This window comes from Centroberyx gerrardi, chromosome 22 (genome assembly GCF_048128805.1).
Source record: "Centroberyx gerrardi isolate f3 chromosome 22, fCenGer3.hap1.cur.20231027, whole genome shotgun sequence".
Classification (NCBI taxonomy): Eukaryota; Metazoa; Chordata; class Actinopteri; order Beryciformes; family Berycidae; genus Centroberyx; species Centroberyx gerrardi.
In genome coordinates this window covers 7,591,504-7,618,439 of record NC_136018.1, presented here as the reverse complement: position 1 = coordinate 7,618,439, position 26,936 = coordinate 7,591,504, and the positions used below count along the sequence as shown (strand labels likewise).

The window sequence follows — 26,936 nt, the reverse complement described above, 5'->3', positions numbered from 1 at the left end:
GCTCCACTGATCCCCAATCCTCTGGGACTCTGATGCACGGGTCATCCATCCATGAACACAGGAGGTTGGGCTGACAGAGTGTCAGGTGCGAAAGAAGCAGTCAGAGAAATGGTCACAGAGCTAACAGCCGGCCCCTGGGGAGACACCAGCAGTCTGTAGATGGATCTTCTCCTTCACTCTGTCTGACATGGAAGCACATGCAAACACACGCAGATACACCGTCTCCCCTTCCCTTCTTTCACTTTGAGAAGGTCATGTGTTCTGCCTGGGAAATAGTGACGATGCTGCCATCAACAGCAGCAGACTAACTGTTTAAGGGCAATGCCAAGCCTAACACTGATCTTTACACTCATGCCGCGGTGTCTCACCACTCTCCCATGCACTCTGGCCTCGGTCGCCAGCCTCAAAGGTAAACAAGGAGGCCAGTGAATAATTGATGGCTGCGGTGGTGGCAGCTGTTTGCGATAGGGGAGAGTCTGCGGCTGTGCTGCATGCACTGCTGGAGCGCTGCGATAGGACGGGAGTTCTGTTTGCTTCAAGCATTAAGTACACATAGACAAGATGTGCAATGTGACGCCATTTTCTCTGTCCAGCTTTATTTATGTCTCATAATTCATCCTCTCTCTCTAGCCAGAACAGGTAAAGGGAACAGGCCTGTCTGTATCAGGTGGCTGGGGGTGGCACACTTAAATCCCTATTACAAAACACACATAAACAACATGCAACACAGGAAGGAAACTTTGTTTTTTTTTATCAAATGGCCACAGTTGCTGGTGGATTCCAAAGTTTAGCTTTCGCTGTTTTACCAGCCAAATAATTTTTTCCCCAAGGGTGCCAAGAAGCAAATTCAGCTCAGTCAGTGAGGGATGAGACACTTAGCTTATCTAGATCTGTGAGTTATCAGACATCATCACAGTTTACAGCAGTTGAGAAAAGAATTTTCTACAGATCATGTCTGTCCTTTATTGGGCGGCCGTGGTAATAAAAAGAAGTAAAAGTTCTGTTACTGTGAAAAATTAACTTTAATTACGAATCTCCACACCTTAGCTGCAAACCTTTACACTCCCACAACTGTCTTGTATTCATTGAGAACTATACTTCATCGCCACAAATGAACAGTGGTACTGCACAGAATCTCTAGTTGTTTGAGTAGAAAAGGATCTCCAAACAATAGTTGCTACCTGTCAAAGTGACTGGTAAAGCAGACTAACTTTTCAACTACTTGTAATTTACTAGCTGGTGGCAATTTCCCATCCTGCAAGCATGACAGTGTGAGGTCATCATGTGCCAGTTGTTTTATCCTGCTCAAGTAAACAGTTTTTCTGAGGCATTTGCACATGTTGACAGGTTATGCTGAAGCCACAGACTCAAAAGAAGAGACTGCTGCCAGTGAACCTGTGAGGTTGGAAGTGGTTAAATTCAGCAGTGACATTTCTTTGGGATAGGATGCTGGTTCTGGACCTTTTCATCTTCCAGGAGCTCAGGAACTACACTCGTGGTCACACAAATGGCCCTTTGAGGCCAATCTGTGAGGGCGCTGATATCCCTGTGGGGGAATAGGTCGCCCAGGATGGCACTAAAACCAACCACAAACAAATGCTGCCCTTTATCTGCTGGCCACACACAGTCATTGAAGGCCTCTATCTCTCACTCTGAAACCTGACACCTCTGCATCCTCAGGCTTGTGTGCTCTGCTGCTCTAGTGGCTCTAGATTTCAGGATACCAGCATGAGTCTCTGTCCTGTTATCATCTGCTCTCTTATCGCCATCCTACTTGTTATATACAATGCTAGATTCTTCCTGGATTTTACAAAAACAAGCGGTGTTCTACCACTTAACATTTCCTATTTGAATGCGTATTCAGCCGCAGTAGTAGAAAGTGAAATTTAACCGCTTAGTAATCAGTTCATCCGTACAACAGCTACCAGAACAAAGCGACTCTGGTTTTATATAGTGGTCCAGAACGAGAGGCCAGTTTTAGAATGACTTCTTTCTGTCTGGGCCTGTCCCAGTGGCAGAGCTGCTACGGGACACACACAAAGCGCTGGTTTGTTTTCCTGTGGGGCCGCTCAGTCAGTCAGCGTCTAGGTTTGGGCCGGGCTGATTTGTTGACGCCCGTGTTTTTCTTGTTGATTCCTTTTTGTTGGGAGCGTCTCTGCTAGCAGGAAGTGGGAATAATCAAGTGAGCCGTGGAATGCACTGTTTTTGTGAGTCCATCTCCACACTGGGCGCTGTTTGCAGAGCACAGGGGAACGCAAGCCCAAGCATAAAAACAGGAGCTTTGTGTGCGACAAAAATCGCCATATGTTTCATTGTTACTTTGTCACAACTCATGAGCTGCCGTTTACTCCAGCAGGCCCCTCCTAGTACAGCAATGTTTCTAATTTGGTTCCCTGCTCCTCCCTCTCTCCCGCATACACACTCATACACACACGCTCTCTTAACTCTCTTAACTCATAGGGTATCTGATAAGTGACAGAAAGCACCTTGTTTCTCTGTAATCCCTACAAGCTGTGGCACCAACCTGTGAAGCAATGTGGAGCCCTGAGTCAAGATAAAGTGCAATAATACACTGGCTGCAGCAGTGTTTACTACTATGATGACAGTGTCTACACCACTTTAATGCTCTTTACTTGACTCTCTATCTCACTGCCAGCCATCTACAGGGCTCCAGAGTGTAACCATTTGGTTGCATTTTGCAACTCTTTTTCCACTAGAGACACAGAATTTTTTCCCCACCCAGCCAAGTCTCTGAAATTTTGTTTCGTAATTTTCCCTAAGAAAAATACTATTTCTGATAAAGGGTAGTCTATTTCTGAATAGCAGAGCTGTTTTAGCTCCATTGAGAACTGCTGTGTGTGACCTGAATGGACACCAAGTAAAACTGTTATAATAATCTATATCAGCCAAGACTTTAAAAGATTTAAAAAGCATCATAATCAGCCACAGATGATATGGAGAGCTTGGCTTTGGATATGTTGAGAAATGTTTCCTGAAACTGAGAGAGCTGTGCAGGTATTTGTCCAATCATCCAGTCCATTACTGAATCAGTTTCTGATTTGGTGTGTGCACATATTGATCTGCTGATTACAAACAAATGTACTATGCAGTAACAGGGCCCTATATCAGAGGTCAGTGTTGTGAGACTCCTGTACACTAATGTTGTGAGATCATTGATCACTAATGTAAAACAGTCAATTATTCAAATTTACAGTTGCCCCATTGCATACTTTTCTTCCCTATTAATTACACTATTGTAGAGATTTGCCCTACCATTAGCCAGTGTCAGCTGGTTTGTTTGTGTGTGAAATAGGTATTCAGGTCTGTCATAGGGTAGGCTCTGCTTTGGTTGTCTGGGATAGGCTTTCTGGTTAAAAGGAAATGCAAATTCACTTGTGAGATAGTTTTAAAATCTTCAGCACTGACTAATGGCAAACCAAAATCTGGTGTGAATAGATTTGCCTAATATTGCCTTCTTTACCTATTATCTACGTACGTTTATCCAATCGATACAGCACAGTGACATTCTAGGCATGAAAGTATTAATTTCAACCGGCAACTTACAATACACAACATATGAATTGCTGTGTGAAGCAGTCTCCAGTCTAAAATATTGGTGCTGCAGGTGCCACCAACTAAAAATGTTAGTGCCTCCCATGGAAAAAGTCTGGAACCCTGATCTGGTTCTGGGACCATCCTTTTTAAGCAGTCAGTCATATCCCGTTCAGATGTGAGGCACTTCTAGAATTCAACAATGCCAAATGGTCTTGGTTGGCTGATTGGTCAGTGAGCAAACACAATAGAGAGCAGGTTGAATGTGTTGGTTGTGGTTGTGCCACATGACCAATTTTGGCCTTCTAATAGAGGTGCTGATGGGTGAACGTTCTGTGTGTGTGTGAGAGAGAGAGAGTGGATGAGAGAGGTCAATAGAAAGCACAGCGGGGGTCTTTGGAGACAACGAAAGCAGTGTGCACGCATGTATGTGTCATGCACATGCCACTGATGAATAACATGCGGTGACAAACGAGGCAGTAACAGGTCTGTAGATGAGGCCTTGTTCTCTTGTTGTCACACAAGGAGACGGCACTCATGCATGTCCAATATGGGCCTTTGTGTGTGTGTGTGTGTGTGTGTGTGTGCATGTCAGCGGGCCTGTCAGCAGGCCCCCAAGCACATCTTTTCATCTTCAGTGCAGCAAGAATGCTATGATTGTCTGCTCATTTTTTTGTGAATATGTTTTGGTCCCAGCAGTTAACCCTTTCCTGTGCTGTTTCTCCTGTTGGTGTCTTAGAGTTGAACTTGACACGTAAAATAGTTGAACTCGGTCAGAAAAGGACAGCCAAAGCTGACGTTTGATTCAGCAAGTGTTGATTGCAAGGGCATTGTGTTTAGTAAAAGGTCAGTTATTTTAGCAATTGCGGCAATTCCCAATGCAACACTTAATGTTCATTCTTTTTGTTTTCCTCTCCCACCAGTCAGCTTTCTAATTATATTTTTTCCAACACGGTTTCGTGAGAGATCAGTTAAATTTCCCAAAACAATATTTAGGCTGCTAGAGCTTTAGAGAGAATCTAAAGCCTTTGAGCTTATGAGAGCGCTCCACTGTGCTTTGTAGTCTTGAATAACAAAGTGCTTGAATTATTTTACTCCAGTTTTGATACATTTAATATGATAAGTGGTGTTTCAAGCAATTTTGACCGAACTTTCCTTAATAATGGTTTGTTAAAGACTCAAACATTTGGGAAAATGTGACAGCCTTGGTCTGTCGTGTGTAATTAACTCGGCATAGTTTTGTTTGCACTGCAGCACGTGACATCCGAGGAAATGCAGGCATGCCTGGAATCTCCAGGAGTTCGCCCTGCCCTCTGGAAGCCGCCCTCTCTCTCTCACACACACTCACACTCACACACACACTCACACAGACTTGCACTTACTCACTCACATTCCTGTTGGTAAAGCCCACACGCAGAACCTATACTTACACAAACAGAGAAGCATGCATGCATCCACTTAGACGCACCTTTCTTCAGAGTTGAATTTTCCATCTAATCAAACTTGACCTCGGTCTCCCCTTGTTTAAAATGAACCTGCTCTCATTCTAATAGTATTTTAATTAAGCCAGCCCGTGTTCTCCGGGGGGCTTTAACACAAATGGGAGTGCTGGTTAAGGAGCCAAGCTGGAAGAATGTAGGAGACACTTTGATAGCACTGTTCAAAGAGCTGCATGTTTAAAGGGCCTGTTTGATAATTAGCTGCCTTTTTTTTTGTTTTTGTTTTTGTTTTTTTGTCCGTTGAGACCCCAGGTGTGATTAGGCGAACCAACTGAAATACCTTGCACCTTGACTGACACAATGGCAACACAAAGTGTAGAGTGAGAAGGGCACACAAAATTGCAATATTCTATGGTGTGTTTACAGATTAGGAAAGAGAGTTTCAATTAGTGTCTACTAAAATAGAAGGAGGAGTGCACCCTCTTCTTGAAACTGTTTTGAATTACCGAGACCTGTCCTCGCTATCATCATCTCTTCTCTGTCCACTCTTCTTGCTTTTCCTCTTCCCTCTCCTGTCCTCTTCATCCTCTTTGTCCTCTTGTCTTTATTTGCCCTGGAGGGAGAGGTCGGTTGGATTGGATCAGGGTGGATGCTGGGAGACAAGGAGCTAAGGCCAGGATGCATTCAATGCACTGAATGCATTACCCTCTGACGGAAGTTCATGTCAAATGAGAGAATCCGTTACTGCTGCGTCATTGTGTTGCAGATGCATTGAGTTGTGATGAAGGTGATGCATGTGTGTACTTGTATATAATGCATGTGTAGACTAAAACGCATGCTGTTATAATGAAAACATCTAGTGAATCAGAATTGCAAGTTGTAATACTACAATCGATAGCCATTTCTAATCAGTTTCATCGTAATACGTACGAGCCGACGAGATCCTAACGCAGAACTGAACACAAATGCATTGCCGATTAAGTGTGATCCTAATTTAAGGAGCCCTGGCAGCCTCTGCAGCTACCTGCCCTAACCTGCCAAAACCATCAGCGCTGTGTGTATCTGTCAATGACTTGGCTGATACTTCTGAACTCTTGCTTTACCCCATCGCCTCACATACCCTCTGCTGGCTGTTGTGATACTTTGGTACGCCCAGAGACATCAGCTAAGCTTCTCACCATTTCTTACCAGGGAATGTCAGAGGAACAATGTTTACCTTTCTTTTTTATTTTCCTAATATCCATAACTGACCAAGCTAGATGATAAGCTAGATCCCACTTGACATGAATCACTTCTTCTACATAGTAATTTTGTGCGGGCAGGCAGTCGTCCGTTGCAGGCCGCAGGAGGAATGCGGCGATAGGCTGCAGAGGTGGCGTAGTTGCAGGCCAGTCAGGCCAGGGAACAGTGTGTGCGGCAGTCGCTGCAGCTCAGCAGCACAGGGATGTGTCAGGTGAGGTCAAAGACAAGCCAGTGAGAGTATATACCATGTTTGGTTGGACTCGGTATCACCTCATGTGTGGACAGTTCATTGCACTACACATGAAACCTGACATGCTGACAAAGGCACTAACCGAACTATCTGTGCTCCAGAGTCGAGTGCGACTCGGGTGTGCATCGGATTCCCCCATCGTTCGTGGCATTTAATGGAGTGTATTTTTAGAGCTGCTGTCACAAACCAGGTTGCATGACATCGCGCATGTAGAAAAAAAGTGCTTCAGACAGCCTTGGAGGGATAGCTGGGATCAGTATGTGCTTGCCTCTCTCTTCCTGCGGGCTTAGGGCTGGTGTTTTGGTCGTCCCTGCCGTTGATCCTCTCTGGAGTCGTGTGGAGACGACTCTGTAATTATGCTGTCTCCATGACATATTAATGGGGTTTGGCTTGTAATCCTGAGTAACGGCATCTGTGTTGTCTTCTGTGTTGCATTTAACATAAGTGTATACTCTGCTAAGTGTTGAGCACTCGCCTGCCCATGATTTAAAAGAATGGATCCACAACACAGAAAATGAAGATCAGCGATACAGAAAGCCAGATTATATTCATTGTAATGGCTCTGCCATTTGTGATGATGATACAATGCAGATGTTCACATAGTGGGCGTATTTTATTCTTAAGCAGATAATGTATCTCCACAGAGCGAGGCTTAGTTTAAAGGAACACTTTGCCGATTTTCAACCATATCTCTATCTATCTGAAATCGGGATATAGTGTGAAAAACAACAACAGGTTTTTTTAATGTTCTCTGTGTCTCTGGGGCGCAGCTTCAAAATCTGTTGTACTTCCGCGAACTAGTGACGTCATTGGTTCTCGGAAGAACGACAGATTTTGAAGCTGCGCCGGCTCGCATGGCTGTTATTCGAACTACAGATTGTACTTACTCATTTTTGTATGCCCGCATCCACGGACAGTCGGATCGAGAGCAGGCAAAACTGAGTTTCTGCCGGCAAATGAACGGGGAGCTCTCGGTGCAGGCAACATGGAGGGAAGGTAAACATTGTTCATTTGCATATACTACCGACATTGTAATGATACAAAGCTGGTTGAAAATCTGCAAAGTGTTCCTTTAAGTTTTCAGTTCATAGTCAGTCAAGCGTCACTGTGGAGGTTTCTGCACCCTGGCTTCCTCGTTGAACAAACGCTGGTCTCCAGGGTGATGGTTCTCCCAGGGCCAGTGGTTTGCCTGATGCGGGGGTGCGTTTATCCAGGGTTGTCAGGGAGAGACACCAAACGGGCTGGTGCTTCCCTGTCACTGCAGACCTGCCTCCTTGTAAGCGCAGAGGCCCTAGCCACTGCCTTTCCAAATCTGATTGCAACACAGAAACCTAGGCCTCTGCCCCAGCCAAAACCTATCCCAGAGGAGCAGAGGGAGACTAGACCTGCTTGTCTCAAAGCCACACTTTGTCCTTGGGCTTTGAAAAAGCTGCAGCAGCAAGGCAGGCACACTTTATGGCAGCACCTAAAGTGGAACAGTGTTTTTCCACAGGGGTTAGAATTCTAGATCAGTGAACTACATAGAGGTGACTTTGTGCTACTCTTGTGGAGAGCTTATTGAAATTAGTGCTGTAGATCCAGCCAGGCTTAGGTGGTTTTCTGAAGATCTTTACTTTCTCACAATCTCAACAGGCCCCATAAATTGAGAAGCTTCCTATATTAAATAACATGATGGCGTGCAGCTCTCCATGTCCTTGGCTTAGGAATTAAAGACAAGCTACATACTGTACATTAAGTAGGTTAACTGAATTAAGTGTATTCTGTTGCCATTTGGTTGCGTGCATGTTAAGTAATTTTCCTCTTACTTTGACCTTTTGACTTATTAAACAGTAAGAGAAAACAAACTCCCTATTTAATCCAGATTTGTAGGCACTAGGCAGAACTGACAGATGTTTGTCAGCTCATGTCCATGCAGCACTCGACTGTCAATCCCATTTGATAGGGTTTCTTTCATGCCAGTCCCATGATTGCGGTCTGAAATTATTTGGGAGTGTCTGGCATCTGTTGATGAGCCCCATTATGAGCTGTTCTGTTGTTGTGTGTTAATTTGTCATGAGACTGTTTAATTTAGGATTGCTAATTCATGAGTGACTGTGGAACATAACTTAAAGTAAATAGCCCAAGCAAATGAATAAATGTGACCACTGGATTACAATGGGAGCATCAAAAACCTTACATTGCTACTTCATACAAATAGTCCAAAGTGTATCATTGTTGCCTGTTAATCCAATGTTGACAAGTCAAGACACCTTCACAGAGACATGATATGAATCTAAAACCCCAGCTGGCAATGTAGGTCAAGATTCACTTTCTCTGGGGTGAACAGAAGGGGCTGTTTGAATCTGTCCTGCCTCTGGCATGTCATGCTGTGATAGCAGCACCAGCCTGGGCATTTTTACATAACCACGCCTAGTGTTTTTTAAAAGGCAATATGATATGGCCTATGTGCTTTCATCAGAATAGAGGAAACCGCTTTCCTGGCACACTTCGTGTTACATATATCATAGTCACAATTAGGAATTGCAACGGTCCTGAATTGGACATCTTAGATTTTTTTCAAACTTTTATCTATCTAAGGAAAAGTTGCCTGAACACGCATGCTCTTTTTCAGCAGTGCCCTGCTTCACCCATTTTCACACATTTCACACTTGGGAGCTACCCAGTAAAACCAGCTGGTTTGTCACAGAGCAGCACCACTGGAGGAATTGGGTTTTGCCTTGCCTTGTTCAAGGACACCTCAACAGTAGTTGATAAGGGAGAAGTTAGTGCTTCTCATTCAACCCTAGGCTACCACTTCCCTTTTTAAAAGTGTTGTTGCTGTGGATCCAGTGTTTCCCACACGTTGTCTGTTTATTTTGGCAGCGCTGGGAGTGGGGGGTTACTAACTACTTGTTATTGATGTTTCATTTAGTGAGCCCAGAAACTCAATATTTTTTCAGGCACTGAAATCTCTCAGTCTAGTATAAGCTAATGGCATTGCAACACTATTACAGTTCTGTGTGATTGTCGAGGCTACGTTTCAAACTGTCTCTCCACTCAGTCTGTCAGCAGAGACAATCCATGACTTGAAGCAGCACAGATGCGCTGCGTCATAGGTGCAATGAATTATGGTCACTGTAGTTCACTAACATGCTTTCCCAGCGTGGCAGCATTGAATCTTGATTGTTTGAAAACTACGTGCTTCATGAATCACAGCACCTGAAATGAATCCAAAACAAAAATGGACTTGGTGGGCTGTTAATTTACCTGGACAGGTCACCCAAATATTAACATTGTATGGGAAACACTGAGATGATGTGAGAAGCCAGGGGACGTCACAGCTGTCCTTTTCACGTCCATTTCAACAGTCACAGAACATTCCTGAGGGAGTGAGACATAGAGAGAGAGAGAGAGAGACCTGTGTGAATCCTGCTGAAAGAGGAAGAATGCTGAGGCCGTTGCTGCAAAACCACTGACGCTCAGCCACATGATCCTGTGAGGGAGGCCGCAACCTGGACACACACAATGAGCCAATTGTACCAAGGCTGCTAATGCACACACAACACACACACACACACACACTTGGCCAGTAACCTTTCTACGTGTGTAATACTCAACATAGACCACAAGTGACAATTTGCATGAAGATGCTCTCCATTTGTGTAAATTGACAAGTGACAAGTACTGATAACATTTTTCATCCACTTGACTGTAATCCACTGTGACTTGTTACAGAACATGAGTAGAAAGAATCTTGAAGTACAGTAAATCAGATTCTACTTTGGGGCTGACCCTCATCTGCTGTCTTGATATGAAAGCATGATGGCAACTTCAGGACTATTACAACCCTCCAATTCTAACTGTAACCATGCCCAGCACCACAGTGAGCACTGTCTTTATTTTGTTGTGGGTCTGTGCATCCATGTCCAGTCTTCCACAGAGCCTGTCAGATTCCTCTGTGCAGAGTCGAGCGGTTACAGAGCCAAAGTGCTCTTCTTAATGGTGCTACTCTTTTTGATCACAGTATGTGTTGACAGAGTACTGTCCAGACAGGAAAGGACTTGCATTAAACAGCCTGGGCTGTGCAGTGCCAGCGGGCCTGGTTGCAGCGATGGTACCCTGCAGCACCGCTACAATGCAGGACAAACAGGGAGCAGGCAGCAGGCAGGCAGGCAGGCGGACGCATACCGGATCCAGCCCATCCAGGAAAGAGCCAAACGTCCTCTGTGGACTATAAACAATAGGGCTTCTGGCTTTGTGTCATGTTTGTGGGAACACAGAAAGAGAATGAGAGAGTGTGTGACGAAGTCAGGGAGAGGGGTGGAGGTAGGGGGGGGCTCCCCGTCCGCAGTTTTTGATCTCCCTGTATACTCATTCATTCCTGCTGTGTGAGAGCATAGTTGGAGAATCACAGGTCATTAGTTGAACTAAAGTGCAAGGTCTGAATGGGACTGGACCACCACCAGGTTGAAAACAGTTTTGATGGGCCAGCAGTGGGACAGGATGCCCCCAACAATGCAATCTAGCTGGTCCATTGATGGTAATCGGCAAATATGTGTTGCACACAAAACATAGTATTAGGAATGTCCCTACGCTTGTGTTCATTTTGTTGTCATGGTTTGCTTAGTTACTCTCCCAGACAACTGCATGTTAATTTACATGCAGTGTTAGTGTGTGTGATGCCACACCCTTTTGGGCTGAGGCCTTCAGATTTGTCTCATCGGTAGAGGAACTGCCCAACATGGCCGTTCCCTCTAGCAGTCACTGGCAGATTCATGGAGAACACATGGAGAACACAAGCATGCAGAAGGCAGGCGCAAGAGCTCCTGAAACATCAAGTTCAAGACCGCCAACCTGGCTGCTGCTTTGAATTTGGTTTGGAATGCAAATCTGCTCTTGGACTCATATTGCTAGCTCTTAGTCTTCTGTGTGTGTGTGTGTGTGTGTGTGTGTTAACTAAGGTGTGGACGTGGTGTCCCAGACCTGGCTGTATGAGCTTCTCTCTGTTACGGTGACGGTTTTAGTAACCAAAGCAGTGATTAGCCCCCCAATACAGCAACACTGGAGGGATTACGTGTCTATTTTTAAAATGCTGACTGGAAATCGCTTTACCGCACCAAGCAATTGCCATTCTCGGTCACAGACGTTTTGGTTGTGCCACATCCACTCTTTGTCATGCTCTCAATGTTAAATGAAAGCATCAAGAGACGGGAACTAAACAGCATGTTCTGCATTATTTAGTTCTCTCTAGGGTTGTCGCAATTCCAAAATTTTTGGACCTTGATACAATACCAGTAAAAATGTCAATATTCTATACTATTTTCAATACCACGGCAAAAAAATAAATAACACACCATAGGCACACAAAATAGGATAGCATTTTTTTAATGAACTATAACTATTGCTCTTCTTTATGATAACAAAACTTTAACAGCTAAATAACAGCTTTGAAAATAGTTTCAACGTAATTTGAGACAGTGAAAAAGAATATAGAACATATATTAAAGGTAGAAGTACAACAAAAGTGCTATCAACTCTGTATTCCTCTTTAAAATCACTGTCAGGGTGAGGAAATGGCTCAGAATAGGCGCAGAAACACACTTTGCTGGAGAGCCCCGAGTGTCTGTGTATGCAGCAATATCCATTAGTGTAAGTTATACAGTTTTTAATTTCTTTGCAATTGCAAGATTCTTTGAAAGGGGTAGTAGCTTATCAATGTGATCCTCTGTCAGCCTTGACCTGCTGGTCTGCTGGTCGCGGAGGCTTCGCCGCACATGCCATCACGCCTGACAAAATTATCCAACGTGACGCTAAAGACAGCACAGCATCTTAAAACAGAGTGTGAATGGAAAGAGCGAGTGAGAGGTGAGAGGCAAGAGGCGGGACTGCTCAATGTGTGCTCTCCCCCTCCCTCTCTTTGTGTACGTCTGTGCCTGTGTGTTTCTGAGCATGCTGCTGAACACAGGCTCTTGTTTCCATTCATTTTTTCCTGCCGTTCAGTTTGACAAGTCAACTTGTGGTCCCGTTTTGCGCGAAATATCCTGGCTGGTATCGAATGTTTGGTGCATTGGATGTTGATATAGTTGCAAAAGTCCAGAATCAATGCTTATTGAAAGATCAATAGTTTTGACAGCCCTAGTTCTGTTCCTGCTCTACTGTAAACATCACAGCCGTGCCTCTGCTTGACCTGGAAGAGCTCCACTAGGGCTAAACCCTGGGCACATGTCAGAGGTCAGAGAGCTTTTGATAGGATTGCTAAACCTCGACGTGTCAGAAGCATCAGGCTCGCTGCTCAGTTTCTGCGAGTGAGCCACATGGTAGGAAATCAACGTCAGCCACCAGTTCAATGGTTGTAACTTGGTTATGGCTGTTTAGTTTACCTTCTTTACCAGAAACGTTGTCAGGAAACCAACCAGGACTTTTTTCTATTCTAAAAATCAAAAAACTAGTACATTTTGGAATCCACCAGCCGCTGTGGTCGGTGGATAACAAACTTAGTTTCCTGGTCAGCCAGTAGGAGCGGTCCGTCTCCCAGTCTGGCCGGTAAGCCAAACATGTTGTCTGCCATGTTGTGGAATAGCACAAGCTTAGTGGCTACATGTGTTCTTTTTCTCATGGGGATGTTGTACATCTATATGGTACCAAGCTCCTATGTTAGGTTTAGCCTGTCACAAACTCTCGAAGATACCATTCCTCTCCTTTGTCATGTGCTTCGGCTGCAATTGATGTGCCTGATTTGTGAGTTGGACCAAGTTAGACAAATGTGGACCCATTTGTATTTTATATAAATGTTGTACGATAAGACTCATGGATATGGCTAGCTTCAGATGTGTGTGAGTAGAGCTTAGTTTAGCTTAGTTTTTGAGTGGTTCAGGTTTCAAGTTATGTCTCTGGGTAATAAAGGCTTACATGAATTCAGTTCTGAGTTGTGCGTGTGTCTTGGAGGTACTTTGCAGCTTTGTGTATTTGTCAGCGGAGGAGCCTCTGAGCCAGAGCATGACATCTCCACCTGTTCTGTCTCAATCTGCCTGCCTCAACCCCCTGGAATCAGTCAACACCAGCAGACATTACAGTACTATTGGGTTACTATTTACTTAACCATATACGCTGACATCCTAGACAACTGGCTAATAGGAATCTATGAGCTGATCTTTGTACCTTAGCCTGCAAATTTGCATTAATACAGACAGGATCCATTAAAAATCATAGCATTGGCTATGAATGGAAATGAAAAACTTAGCAGCATCCGCAAAAGGCACAGTGGGAAAAGCCTCTGTTGCCGTTCTTTGGAAAGCATAGCTAACAATGTTGACTTTAGAAAAGCATTTGTCATGTAGTAGCTTAGTAGAACCAGGGTATTGGACTGTACTTAGAGTAGGCAATTTGAGGCGTTTCCTCTGTGTATGGTGGGCTACACTGTCATTGTTTCAGTCTGTTTGCCATTCCTGAGTAGAGGGTCCCTCTTTTCCTGAGGAGCCTATGTTTTCCTCAACGACAGCCCTTAAAGCATCCGCTCCTTTTACCCAGATAAGGATCCTGCAAGGCAGCGAGTGTAAGAGTACACACACAAAAACACAGTCTCACACACACACACACACACACACACACACACACACACATATATTGTTTGTCTTAGATGCACAGCCCCGGGTGGGCAAACCCCTCAGCTCGGACCATCCCTTCATTCCTCACTCCGTCTTTTCTGACTCATCTTCACCAAAGAAAGCAAGGCAGTGCAGACATCACAGTGAAGCATGAGATCTCCAGAGGGCAGACAGAGCAGAGAGAGTGTGCTATTTATGCATGCATTTTTATAGCCATTAGTTGGCTTTAGGCGCTACATGTGTGCATGTGTTTGCCTTTCCTTACAGCCTGGCTGTGACTGTATATTGAATCATAGTCCACGCTCTGATGTGAATGCGGCAGTGTGAATGTAATGTGATCCTGGAGGTAGACAGGAGGGCACAGCAGGATAAAGGGGGGGCTCTGGTTGAGGGCTGGCAGCAGCATAGGGCAGGACACTACCCTGCAAAGCCTACTGTTTTATTAAAGACTGCACAGGCATCAGAACATGCACAAGCACACACACACATGCATAGGGAAAAAACAGTCTGTTCTATTCTCACATTGAGCACGGGGCCTTGCTAGTTGATGAGGCCAAATAGGGAATAGAGATGCTGCTGCTGCTATATAGCTGAGGGCTATGAGTTTGTTACTAGATAGCATCTGATTGTGGAAACACAATAGACTCATCTGCGATATGCAGATGGTACGGCATGTTCTGTAAATGGACAGTACACAGTGCACTCTCTCTCTCTTCCCCTCTCCCTTTCTCTCTTGCTCTTTCTCTCTGAGCTCGAACAATAAGATTCGCTATGTAAACAACACAAATGGGCCAACGTAGAGCCGAGCCAAAAACAATTACCAGCACTCCTGTCTCCTTGCCCCTAGCGAGCTGTTGTGTGTTTGTATTGGTGTGGGAGAACTGCGTTAAGTAGGAAACGGTGCCGGGAGGAGGAGTGGACAGTGAGTCGAGAGAAAGGTATGAAGAATGCAGAGTCAGCATGGCAGACAGCAGGCCGGTGTGGGAGTGTGCTTTTATGTAGCAACCTCTTGCTACTCAGCTGGTCTTTCCCTGAGAGTTAGCATCCTTTTTAGAGCTTGAATGTGTTGTTTTTTTTTATGCTTGCAGCGCAGCATGGTGAGTGGTAGTCAACTGGAGGATCAGGGTTCCTGTGTCTGCAAGCGTCTGCCCTGCGGAAGTGTCCTTGAGCAAGACACTGAATCACTACCATCTTCATGGGTGCTGGTCTGTAGCTGACGATGCACTTTATGTGGAGGGAGGAAAGCAAAAAGAGAATTTCCCTATGGAGATCAAAATAATCACACTATTATTACTGGTGTTATTATTCTAGATGGGTTTTCCAAGCTATCGATTATATGTAAATTTATGTTTTCGATTTATTTCAGGAGCTGTGATGCACTGAGCTGGCATTCAAACTTGGCATCTCTTATCGGTGTAGTTTAGACAAAACAGTTTTAATGCTGTCAAGCACTGAAAGGGAACTGCAACAACCATAACTCATTGCACCAATGACACAACACGTGGTATTAGTCCAGTGAGTGCTCCTTTGAATTGCGCCAACACAAACTGAATGGAGAGACAAAGGTTGAAACATAGCCCAATGGTGGACTTGATGTTATATGTTGAGGACGTAATCTAGTTGTAATCAGCTGTATGAGTTTAATAGTTAGTAATGTTGCAATAGTAAGTTGGGCAATGCTAGCCTTACTAGCTTATAGTTAATAGATTAAGAGACTTGAGTGCCTGAACGAAGACAAGATACTGAGCTTGTGAAATGTGAGGTAGTCAGACAGTCGGACAGTTGGACAGTCGGACAGCTAACACTAGACGAGCTCAGTGCTGCAGTAGAGGTGAAATTCCCTAGAATATCAGGCACGTTGATATGTGGGATCAGCTCTTGCCAGGGCAACTCTACAGAGCCAATGACCTTGTTGTGTGTATTTTCTCTGTTCATAAACCCACCAGAGCAGTGCCTGAGTTTACTCCCTATCCATTACAGTAGAAAATCCTTTACCTAGACCCATTGGGAATAGAATGGAGATAGTTTGAGAGAATGAGGTGTCCTAAATAGGCATTTAGGACACCTAGGGCACTTTCAACTGGCCTGGGTCCAAGCCCCCATGGACAGTAGGCATCTGCCCTGCTGAAGTGTCCGTGAGCAAGACATTGAATCCCTGTAGCTGACTTTGCACCCTGACTCTAAAGTCAAAAGGGAATTTCTACCCCAGGGATCAATAGAGTATCACAAAATATATTAATACAAAGCTTTATTATGTGTGTACAGTACATGCAGACACTTCTGGCTTGTACTGTTTACAGTTGCTCTTGTCAACATTACAAGGAAATCCTTCCTCATTATGCAAATTTGTTATTTACTGTAACTAGGGCAGAATTGGTACCTAAATGTGTCAAGGAACTATGCTTTTTCTTACTTGGTTATCTACAGCTTTTATTTTTTGCTGTCAGAGCAGAGCTTGGCGCCTGCTGTAGGTCCAAAGTGCTTCTGTTGTACTGTAGACCCAGATACTGTATGTCTGGCCTGACTTATGGCTGTGTTTGCTCTCGGTGCAGATCAAAGTGACGGCCGGGACAGGTGGAAGTAGATGGGAGTCAGTCAGGCTGTCAGTCAAACGGGCTTTACCACGCCCTGCTCACTGTGTGGCCTGTTCAGCCTAGGGGCTTGGAGTCGGATAAGGGTAGTCATGGATGAAAGTGCCACTTAAGTGAAACACACACACACACACACATACGCACAAAGTGTTGTTATGAGGGCACACAAAAACACATGGCAGACGTACACACACACACATGCAGGCACACACATCTTTCCGTGTTTATGTGCCCTGTAGTTTGTGTGTGAACATGCATCTGTGAAGTTAACAGAATTTGCTGTGCTATCCTAAATGAAACACACATGACACACTATAAGTGAAATTCAGCAGCGTGTTGCTGGTTTGCCTTTGGATTTGGTTGTTCTTTTCTCTCTCTCACGCTCACGCTCACACACACACACACACACACACACAAACACCCCTGAGCTGCAAGCCACACAGGGAGACTGAGTGGGAGAGGTTGGGTGAGGGCAGAGGAAGTGGAATGGCATTCATGTAGGTTTAGTACAGTAGTGGGTGGGTGGGTGGGTGGGTGGTTGGATGCGTGTGGGTTTTGTGGTTAGGCCAGGCAGACTGTTCCACTCCACACTCAAAACGGTTCACAGTGGTCTGAATCATTTGCTGTATATATTTGGCTTTGATGAAGTTATAAATGACATAATTCATTTGTCGGAGAGAGTCTGTTGAGTGAGACGGGGCTGAAAAACCCCATTAGCGGAGCAAAGTGTCCAGAGGACTGTGGGAATCCATTGTCTACCCTCCATTCTTCATTAATAATCCCCCATCAATCCCTTTCTCTCTGCTCTCTCCTCTTTACCACGCACACACTCTTTTTTTCTCCTCTGTGCTATTCTCCCCACTTTTCTATCCTTCTTAGTCATTCCTGCCTTTTGTTCTCCCTTGCCTCTTGCCTCTTTCAAGTCTTCATCCCACCATTTCCAGCCCTCTCTCCCCTCTCTCTTCTCTGCGGTGCCCTTTCGGACAATGGAGGAATCCCCTGGCTGGGCCGGAGGGAGGCGGGGGAAGCGAGCGCGGGCCTCTGACTGACAGCCCTGTATGGGGCCGGCTGCTTGGCCTTTGTCCTTCTGCCAAGGAAAATGGAGGGAACCCAGAGAGGTGGAGTAGTGGAGAGAGAGCGAGGGAAGGAGGAGGGGAGGAAGACGGGTAGGGGAGTCATTCATGTGCAGAACTTTTGGACTTTGGGTTTCAAACGCTGTGGGGCGGGGGGGAGGGGATGCTTTAGCCAAGCAGCAGAGCAGCTTCGGCCCATGTTGCTCCATTACTGTTGGCCTCTAAATGACTGATGATGTGTTCCTGCTGGTGCCTGTGCTTTTAACTTCACATAGCTTTGCGCTGAAGACATTAAAATGAGGGAGGGGAAGAGGACTGTTTCTTTATGGTGGTGACCTGTGGAGCATCTCTGTTATAGAGGTTTCTCGTGTATTTGGTGCCTCCAGTCCACAGCTGACTCAATGCACTGCTGTACCGAGTTTATACCACAACACTGACTGCAGCTATCTATAGAAATGAGTGTGCAGTAATGAGGTTTGCTATTCAAGTGACCGGCCAAGTTACTCAGTCAACCAAATCCTCTCAGCTTTTTCTTTCCCGGACACTGAAAGAGGCCAGGCCATCACAAAAGCATGTGCTCTCCCCTCCCCTCCCTTTCCCTCGGTTTGAGCCCCTCACCCCATTTGTGTGTGTGTAGTTTGTGTGCATTGTGAGGGCGTTGATATTGGGAAGAGCCGGGACATAAGGAGCATGCTAGCGGGTAGTTTTGGCACGAGATTGGGGGCCGGGAATGTGTGAATAGGGATTTCTCTTCCAGAGGAAAGGACAGAGGAAAAGACAGAAAAATGAGGGAAATCGAGGAACTAGAGGAGAGGTTTAATACTATATAATTTGACTTCCTCTTTGTGGCAAACTTGGAGAAGAGCGTACAGTGGGTCCATTGATCAAATGCCTGTGTAGCAAGCTGAGACTTGACCCCCTGTTCAAGAGATTGGTGCAGCCTTCTCATCTTTTGTTCCACTTGCTTGATGACATTGTTTCTGCACTCATTATGCCAGCTACTCCTCTGCTATCAAAAATAACATTGTTAAGGCTTTGTATGGACTTGCCTCTTTACTTTTGTTTTTCAGACAAAGGATCTGACTTTAGGTTAATGATTTAGGACAAACATGGAGTTGACTGTCTGAGGTTTCTCCACGGTCTCCTGCGCACTAGAGTTGCATGTTGAGTGTGTGCAAGTTTGGATATAGTTTGTGTGTGTGTGTGTGTGGGTGAGTCTGTTCTGTCTGTAGTCTAATGGCATGATTGGAGGGAAGTCGTAAGCTAAATGGAGTCACTTGACTGGAACACTGAAGCCTCTGTGTACATCAGGCTTCAGCTCACTGCACCTACAGTAAAACGTTACTCATACAGAGAACACACAACACACTCACATATGTGAGCACACACACATACTCACTGCATTAGCTTTGCCTCTGGGATAGCTGTAGTCACATTCTAATTGGTTTCCCTGGAGTGACAAGAGGTCCACAAACACAAACATCCCTCTCTCTGAATTTACAGTCTCTTCCAGCACACATAAACACACTCATAAACACATGCTTAAACAAACATGAACCCCTGCTCATACACATAAACACACAAATATGCACATTAACATACCACCACCCCCCAACACACACACACACACTCTCACTCACACACGATGAGTCCTACCACAGTAGCTAAAGTGTTCTAGGCCACCCTAACCAAAGTAAAACTAATCCTTTGTAAACAGTGGTGTGTGTGTGTATACACACGTGTATGCGTGTGCTGACTTCCACCTACAGTACAGGATCTCCTGTCCTGTGACTTATGTTCATCCTGAAAATGCACACGCAACACACACACATACTAGGGCTGAACGATTTTGAAAAAATATATAATTGCGATTATTTTGACTGATATTGCAATTGCGATATGATTTGCGATATTAGAGGGAATGATAATTTTTACATCATTATTCTCATTTTCATTGAAAAACGTATTCAAATGATTATGGTGTGATTTTTTGCGGGGATCTGTACCAAACAAAGATGTTTTCTTAAGTCTGTAGAATATGATGTGTAGGCCAGGACATCTCTGCAGCACGACAATATTTAATTTAAAATGGTATTTTGACACACATTTTGCCTTTAACAAATATTGTGCCTCCTGCGATTTGAAAATTGCAGTAGGCCATATTGCGATTTCGATAAAATTTTGATTAATTGTTCAGCCCTAACACATACACACAAACACACAGCCTAAGGCACATTAACACACACACTCCGTTACAGAGTGGAGTGTAAGCCAAGTAGGACGATGCAGATAAGACAGCATAGCGTTATGACAGTCACTGTAGCGCAACGTATCTCTCTCTGTCTCTGTTGCCCTCTTTTTCACACACACACACACACACACACACACACACACAGCCCTCTGTCACAGGCTGCTCATGGGTGACCAGGTTTCACCCACTGTATCTTAATGGCTGACATCTGAAATACTTCTGTGCACACTAGCTTGAGTAGGCCACATCGTGGACGTTATGCAGACCCAGTCCAGGCCCGTGTGAAATCTTATTATAGTACAACAGAATCTGTGCAGCTGCTTCAGTACTCGCTGCTCATAGTTGTCTTAACCATCAGTAAGGTAGAGTAGCTTCTCTTTTTTCCTTGTACTAAAGTAAAGTACCTTTTTATTTAACCAATCACATACATATTCATTTAATAGCGGCCAGAGTTGTTTTTAGAAGGCAGCAAACTGATCAAACACATGCTGGCTACTTGCCAAAATGGCTAGTGCATTTGACTGACTTGCTGACCACAGCTAGCACTTTGCTGGTGGCTAGTGTTGATTTCAAGTCTTGATTCTTGACTGCTTGTTTTACCTATTGTTGACAGCAAATGTTTTAAAAAGCAGGCCAAGGCAAATCTGACTTTTGAATTGGCTCAAAGACTTTTGAATTGACTCATCCGCCTTCTCTAGGCAAGGGCGACGCTGGAATATAGTGTCCTAGTGTCCTAGTTTGCGAGTGGGCTCTGGTGATTTGTAGGCTATATAATATAAGTGCTCTGAGACCCCACACTGCCCTCTACTGACACTATATTCGTTTTCCCGCCTTCCCCCCTCACTCCTTTCCATTCCACTGTACTTTATCCTCCCCTCCTTTACCTTCACTCCCTTCCCTAACCAAACAACTCTTGCAAAGGCCCTGTTAAAACGTCCCACTCGCAAAGTTGTAAAGGAAATGTAGCACGCCGGTTCTCACCAATGTGTCGGCTCACCCCACAAATGGCTGCACACACACAAGCACATTGCTGTTAGGCTGTTATTGGGACGTAAAGGCTCTCTGAGTGACAGAGCGGACTGCTGTGGGTCGGTAACAGAATGAAGAGGGGGTGGCAGAACACTAAATCCCACTGCTCCCACTTGTTGTTATTCCAATCGACCCATTGACCCGTGCTGCTTAGCTGTAGCACTGTTGTTTCACTGTTGTTTAATTTGAAACTCCGTCTGTTAGAGGGAATCGGCACGGACTTCAGATTCAGTTTTGATTGCTGGAATCGCAATTCACAATTCTCAATGCATTGAAATTTTTTGGTTCAGTTTGATGGACTGTGATTCCAGTATTTTTCCACAGTTTTGACTGTTTGACACCTCAAAGAACATATTTATTACATCCTTGAGAGTTAGTGCCATTATTTCTTGAAAACAATGTTAATAGTAAAAAATATTATTTTGTGAATTCTAAAAATAACCTCCTTAAAGTGTCAATATTTGATTGAAAGAGTTGTCTTCCATCTGAAAGTGTTTCAGAAGGATACATTTAAGAGGAATTTAGGATTAAATTGTTAAGACTTTTTACACAAATCTCTTCAACCAACCCCTGGTGTTTCTAGTTATAGGGCTGGAGTAGAGCTGGTTTGAGACCTGGGTACTGTGATGTTGGATTAGGCCTGTGTCAAGGTTGGTTCATAGAGAAACACCAGAGAGCATGTCTGTGAGCGGCAAGTCTGGAGTGAATGGCCGTCTTTGTGAGTGTTCATAATCGGTCGTTCACAGACCTGATTGCATTACAGTCCAGCCTCCCTCCCATCACTGACCGGCCTCTGGACAGTCTCGAGAGAGGAGAGGAACGCAGCGACACGAAAGCTTTTATTGGATGATTGGTTTGGCCTGGATGGAAGAATCCCCTGAACACACTGGCTTCATATACTTTGGTATTAGAATGGTCGAATCCAGCCTCCCTGTGGAAATTAATTTTGAGTCTAGGCTGTACTGCAGTTGTGCTTTGTCAGCAGCTAACCAAGAACTTGAAGACTGCCCCACCAGCATATGTAGACGATTAAAATAGGGTTTTGAAGTGTGTATCTGTATCTGCAGCATACTTGTACCTTCTTGTGTGTGTGTGTGTGTGTGTGTGTGTGTCCAAGCATCCTCGCCCCAGGAGGCTCCCCCTGTACTGGTGTCACCTGTTCTGCCAGTGAGGCTGCCTCTCCTGCTGGGGGCCGTTTCCCATCTGGGCCTGGCCCGGTCACATGGTCCCCCTCAGCTCCTGTTTCCTGTTCCTGCCATCTGATACCTGTCACCTGCTAGCCAGTGAGCCAGCGTACTCTTTGTCTCTCTCCATCTCTTCTCTCCTCCCATCCTTCTCCCTCTGTTTCACTCTCCATCAGAGTGGGAAACTAACACCAGTCACCAGCCAAATGCAGGGTAAATTTGGCTGTCACTGGTAAGGTTCTCTACACCCATCCACTCTGTCAGGAAACCCTGCCGTTGTCAAGTTGGCCAGTAAAATACTGGAAGTGGCTGATGAATTTTGGGAATGCACCAACCGCTGTAGTCAGTGGACCAAAAAAATAATTTCAAGCCCTTCTCTTTCTCCCACTGCCAGCTGCTAGACCGACACTTGGTGCACCCCACTCCCCATCCAAACACAATACACATAACTAGTTAAGAACAGGAAATATCTGTCACTAAGAAACAGAGCGGAGCTGAGCTGCAGCATTCTTCCCTCTGGCAGCGTAATTGTAGAGCTGTCTCCTAGCTTGTCGTTTTGAGTGTGAAGATGTGTGTGTGTGTACAGGCTTTCCACTGCTGTCAGGCGGGGGGACATTACAGTATACACAGAAGACGGTCTTGTTTTATCTGCTTTGCTAAGTGTTTATACAGCTCCCTGGAGACCGGAGTGTAACAGCGGTACATTTTTGTTACCATGTTCTCGATAAGGAAGAAGCCGCCTGGAAATTTTCTGGATTTTCCAGTTAATTATATCAATCTCTGGGGTTATTGACACACAAGGGTTGTCTTCAACAGAGGGCCTTCCAGACAGTCTGGGGTTTAAGTTGAATTAAGGTTCAGGCTCCAAGCTCTCAGACTTGTGTGCGCCCTACGCTCAGAAAGCATCCCTGAATAATGAATTCCAACAGATTCCTGTCCCAGAAAGCCCAGGTCGGCATGTTCCTGTAGAGTCTGCCATCCTTAGTGTCTGAGAAGCTGACTGGCAGTTGACAGGACAGACAGTGGATCCTCTGTGGGCCGTACAACCAGGGTCTGATTGAGGAGTTAATAACTGCATAGTTTTGGACTGCTACTCTTGTTGTTCCCTGTTCCCCGCCAGCCTGTCTTGTCTGTCCATCTGAGCAGCAGAGGATACACACACACACAAACACAACTACACACACACACACACGGCTCGGCTGGGGGAGGAATGTTTCTGAACGCAATCCCGTCCAACAACCAGGCTCTTGTGAAAGCACTTGGCACGGCCACAGCCGCAGCACTCTGCTCTCCTCTCCTCTCCTATCGAAAGCCACTTTGTTTGGCTGGTGTTGCCATGGTGAGGAGGAGTTTTTGGGAATATGGAGGTGGAATGTTTTCAAAACTGGTTCTGGAGACGAGCCCCTAGCGAATATACAGGGCGTTTTGTGTGTGTAGTTTGTAGTTGCGGTTAAGGCACTTTAACGTTCTATGGCAGGAATGTCCTTCTCGATTTTTAGAAAACTGATACACTTGGAGAGATTTAGACTAATCTTAGAGAAAGTGTATGTGTCTAAGCCTGCGGTCACACTTGCCACTTTAACGATTCTTAAGATTGGATTTTATGAGATCACATTGCTGTATGTCCACATTTGGCCTGGAAATGGCTGTTAAGCTTCTCCTGTGGCGTTATTGAATTCCAGTTGCAGTGCCAGCCTGACCACTTCCATATCTGATTTTGAAGATCTGATAGCAAAACAGGCAAAATCCGATTTTTGTGCGTCCAGACCTGCCACTTAACGCTTCCTGGCATGATGGGATGATAGAAGTCGCATTGAAACGACACGTGAAAGCGTAACCTAAGAAAGCATTTTTATGTTCTGCCCTGATCAACGCGGTGTTGTCTGTCTCCACAGCCTTTCTTCAGACTACTGAACCTCCGGAAGCTTGGCCTGAGCGACAATGAGATCCAGAGACTCCCTCCTGAGGTGGCCAACTTCATGCAGCTGGTGGAACTGGACATCTCCAGAAATGGTAAACACACACATACAAAACAAAACACATACACACATGCAAAAACACAGGTGGTGTGTGGTCCACACTGCAGTTTGTGTCAATTGATATACTATCCCATCATCAGTGCAAGACAGCTGGCATGCCCGGCCATTAACACATACTTATTTTAATTACATGTTGTAAAATAACATTCTCTTTTGTCTATCTTGCCTCTAAAACACATTTTGGAGACAGGAGCATAGCCAAATCAGTTGGAGAATAACCACACTAGCAGCAGTCAGCAGACAAAAAATTAGGTTGTATTCCTTGCCAAGGCATCCAGTCTACGCCAAGTAACAAAAAAACACCCATCCATGAATCTTCATGCCATTGAAATATGCCCTTATAAACAAGCAGAGAAAATTCCCATAAACCAGCCAGAAGTCAATGCCCGATTCTGTCCTCGATCATACATATCACGCAGATTTCAAATGAAACTCGCTGTATTGCTTTCTGCAACTCAGCAGCTGTAACACATACACAAATAGTTTGCCCTCTCAATGTCCTTGTGTGGCGCGCATAGATATCATATATACTGGTACCCAGTGACAGGAAGGGCCTATATGGTAGATAGGAGACATCTGTCCTGCTACAGACTGCATCAAGTGCTGTGAGAACAGTGTGCTCTGGCCTATAAGGGCCTTCCCATCTGTCTGCCTGTCTGCTTGCTCCTGCTGCAGGACAGCACTGAGCCAGATAAGCACAGGCCTCTTGGCTCAGTAGGGATTTCTTAACCTGCACATGCAGGGTTCAGCGCTAAGCGTTTTTTCCACTTTCCTGGTCGTGCCAGTATTTCAGAGTTCTACTTCCCCCTAGTATATTTTCCCTAGGCCAGGCAGGTAAAAAATGTATGAAAATAAACATATTTTCATACATTTTAAGTAATTTAGTACCCGCCGCCATGTCCACTCCACACAACTCTATGACTAATTTTGAGGGGGGAGTCCAATCTGATTGGTCAGAAAAAGCACAACAGAGAGGAGAGTGGCAGACCAGAGAGGCAAAAATAACAGAACTGAGAAATGGTAGCATCTAAACCTGTGTGTGCCAGTTTGTTGGAGACAAAGATAAAAGCACTTTTATAAACTTGGTTTCATCTATTTATCTATCTATCTGTCTATGTATGTCTATCACAAATGGGTTTCCTCATTTTTTTCCCTCCATTTTACCCTTGCTTGATTTATGCCTTAGATGAAGATGATGATGATGGTTGTTGTTGTTGTTGTGGTTATTATTAATATTAGTGGGCCTAGACCTGTAATAAAATTTTGTCTACCATACTTAAGAAAACCAGCCTAATTGACTGAAGCACTTAGATAACAGCTGGATTGTTTTTTAGATGCAGATATGACCATGTTGCTTTGACATGGGATCCCAGGGACTTAATAGAACAAGAGCGATAAATATTTGATTACACTATAAATGTAGCATACTGGAGAAATGGAGCATGTGAAGTTACTACAGTTTCTTTGAGTCTGTCCTCCCCTAGCACACCCTCCTATCTCTCCCTCTCTCTCTTTGACCTTCATTTCTCTCACTTCCCTGCTCCTGGCCATCTGGTTGTGATTACGAGGGAACCTGAAATGATTTGCTCTATAGAATGTGACCCCCCACCCCCACCCCACCCCCACCCCCACCCCCACCCCTCTCCATCTCTGTATCCATGGTGCTGACTCGTGTCTCTCCCCCCCACCTCCACCCCCCCACCTCCTCTCTTCTCCTGCAGACATTCCTGAGATCCCCGAGAGCATTAAGTTTTGCAGGGCTTTGGAGATCGCAGACTTCAGCGGAAACCCCCTCTCCAGGTGAGTGGATTGGAACGGCCCATCTCTCCACTCAGCATCAGTCTAAGAAAATGTTGGGCTTGTCCACATGAGGACACTAGAGGAGATAGAGGCGGGGGGGAGAGATGCAGCACTACTTCGCTAAATTTCACAAAGCATGATAAATATCATTTGTGTGCTCTAATTACTCTGCTCTCCTTTTTATAACGTGCAGTGAATTGTGTTGGAAAGACCGTGTGCATGTATATGTGTGTATATACTGTATGTTTGAACATGTGGGTGGTATATTCTGATTTGTAACTGCAGTGTTTGAAAACGCTCCCTAGCTGAGATGAGATTATGTACAGCACATGAACAAATGCCTGGAGGAGAGCAAGCTTTGTGTGACTGTGCTGCTTCCTGACCAGACGTGGCTCTGTATTAAATGGAAGTGTCACGCTAAGCTAACAAGAGCACCGCTTTTTCCCTATTTAACGTCCTCCTATAGAATAGCGCTGGAACTGTTGGCAGTAGCGTTGATGCTGAATACTTCTACAGATGGAAATTTCTGATCCCATGCTTTGTGTAACGGACCCCTAAGAGCTTTCCTCCGCTCTTTTTCCTCATCCTTCTCCCTTCTCTCTTTCTGCCTCAGATTGCCGGATGGTTTCACTCAACTCCGAGCGCTCGCTCACTTGGCGCTCAACGACGTGTCATTGCAGACGTTGCCCAACGACATCGGAAAGTACGTACACAAGCACATCAGCTCATACAGTACTGAAACATAGTAGGGGTTCGCAATTAAGTGTCTAATCATATCTTGCAATTGTAGTTTCTTCAGTTATAATGGTATTTAATGGTATTATTTGGAGATAGTGATGTTTTTTCATTGTTTACATCTCCAGCTCCAATTTTAGCATCTCTCCACTGGACTGTCATTCAATA

General features: G+C 44.9%; 1 protein-coding gene across 3 annotated transcripts in view; it reads left to right on the top strand.

The window, feature by feature from the left end:
- The window catches only part of scrib (scribble planar cell polarity protein), a 75,548-nt gene that overhangs the window by 6,696 nt on the left and 41,916 nt on the right, over window positions 1-26,936 (top strand). For all 3 annotated transcript variants that reach the window (XM_078291444.1, XM_071921462.2, XM_071921461.2), the window contains exons 2-4: window positions 24,090-24,207; window positions 25,955-26,033; window positions 26,647-26,736. In XM_078291444.1, the coding sequence (XP_078147570.1) occupies window positions 24,090-24,207; window positions 25,955-26,033; window positions 26,647-26,736 (287 nt within the window). The remainder of the gene's footprint in view (window positions 1-24,089; window positions 24,208-25,954; window positions 26,034-26,646; window positions 26,737-26,936) is intronic.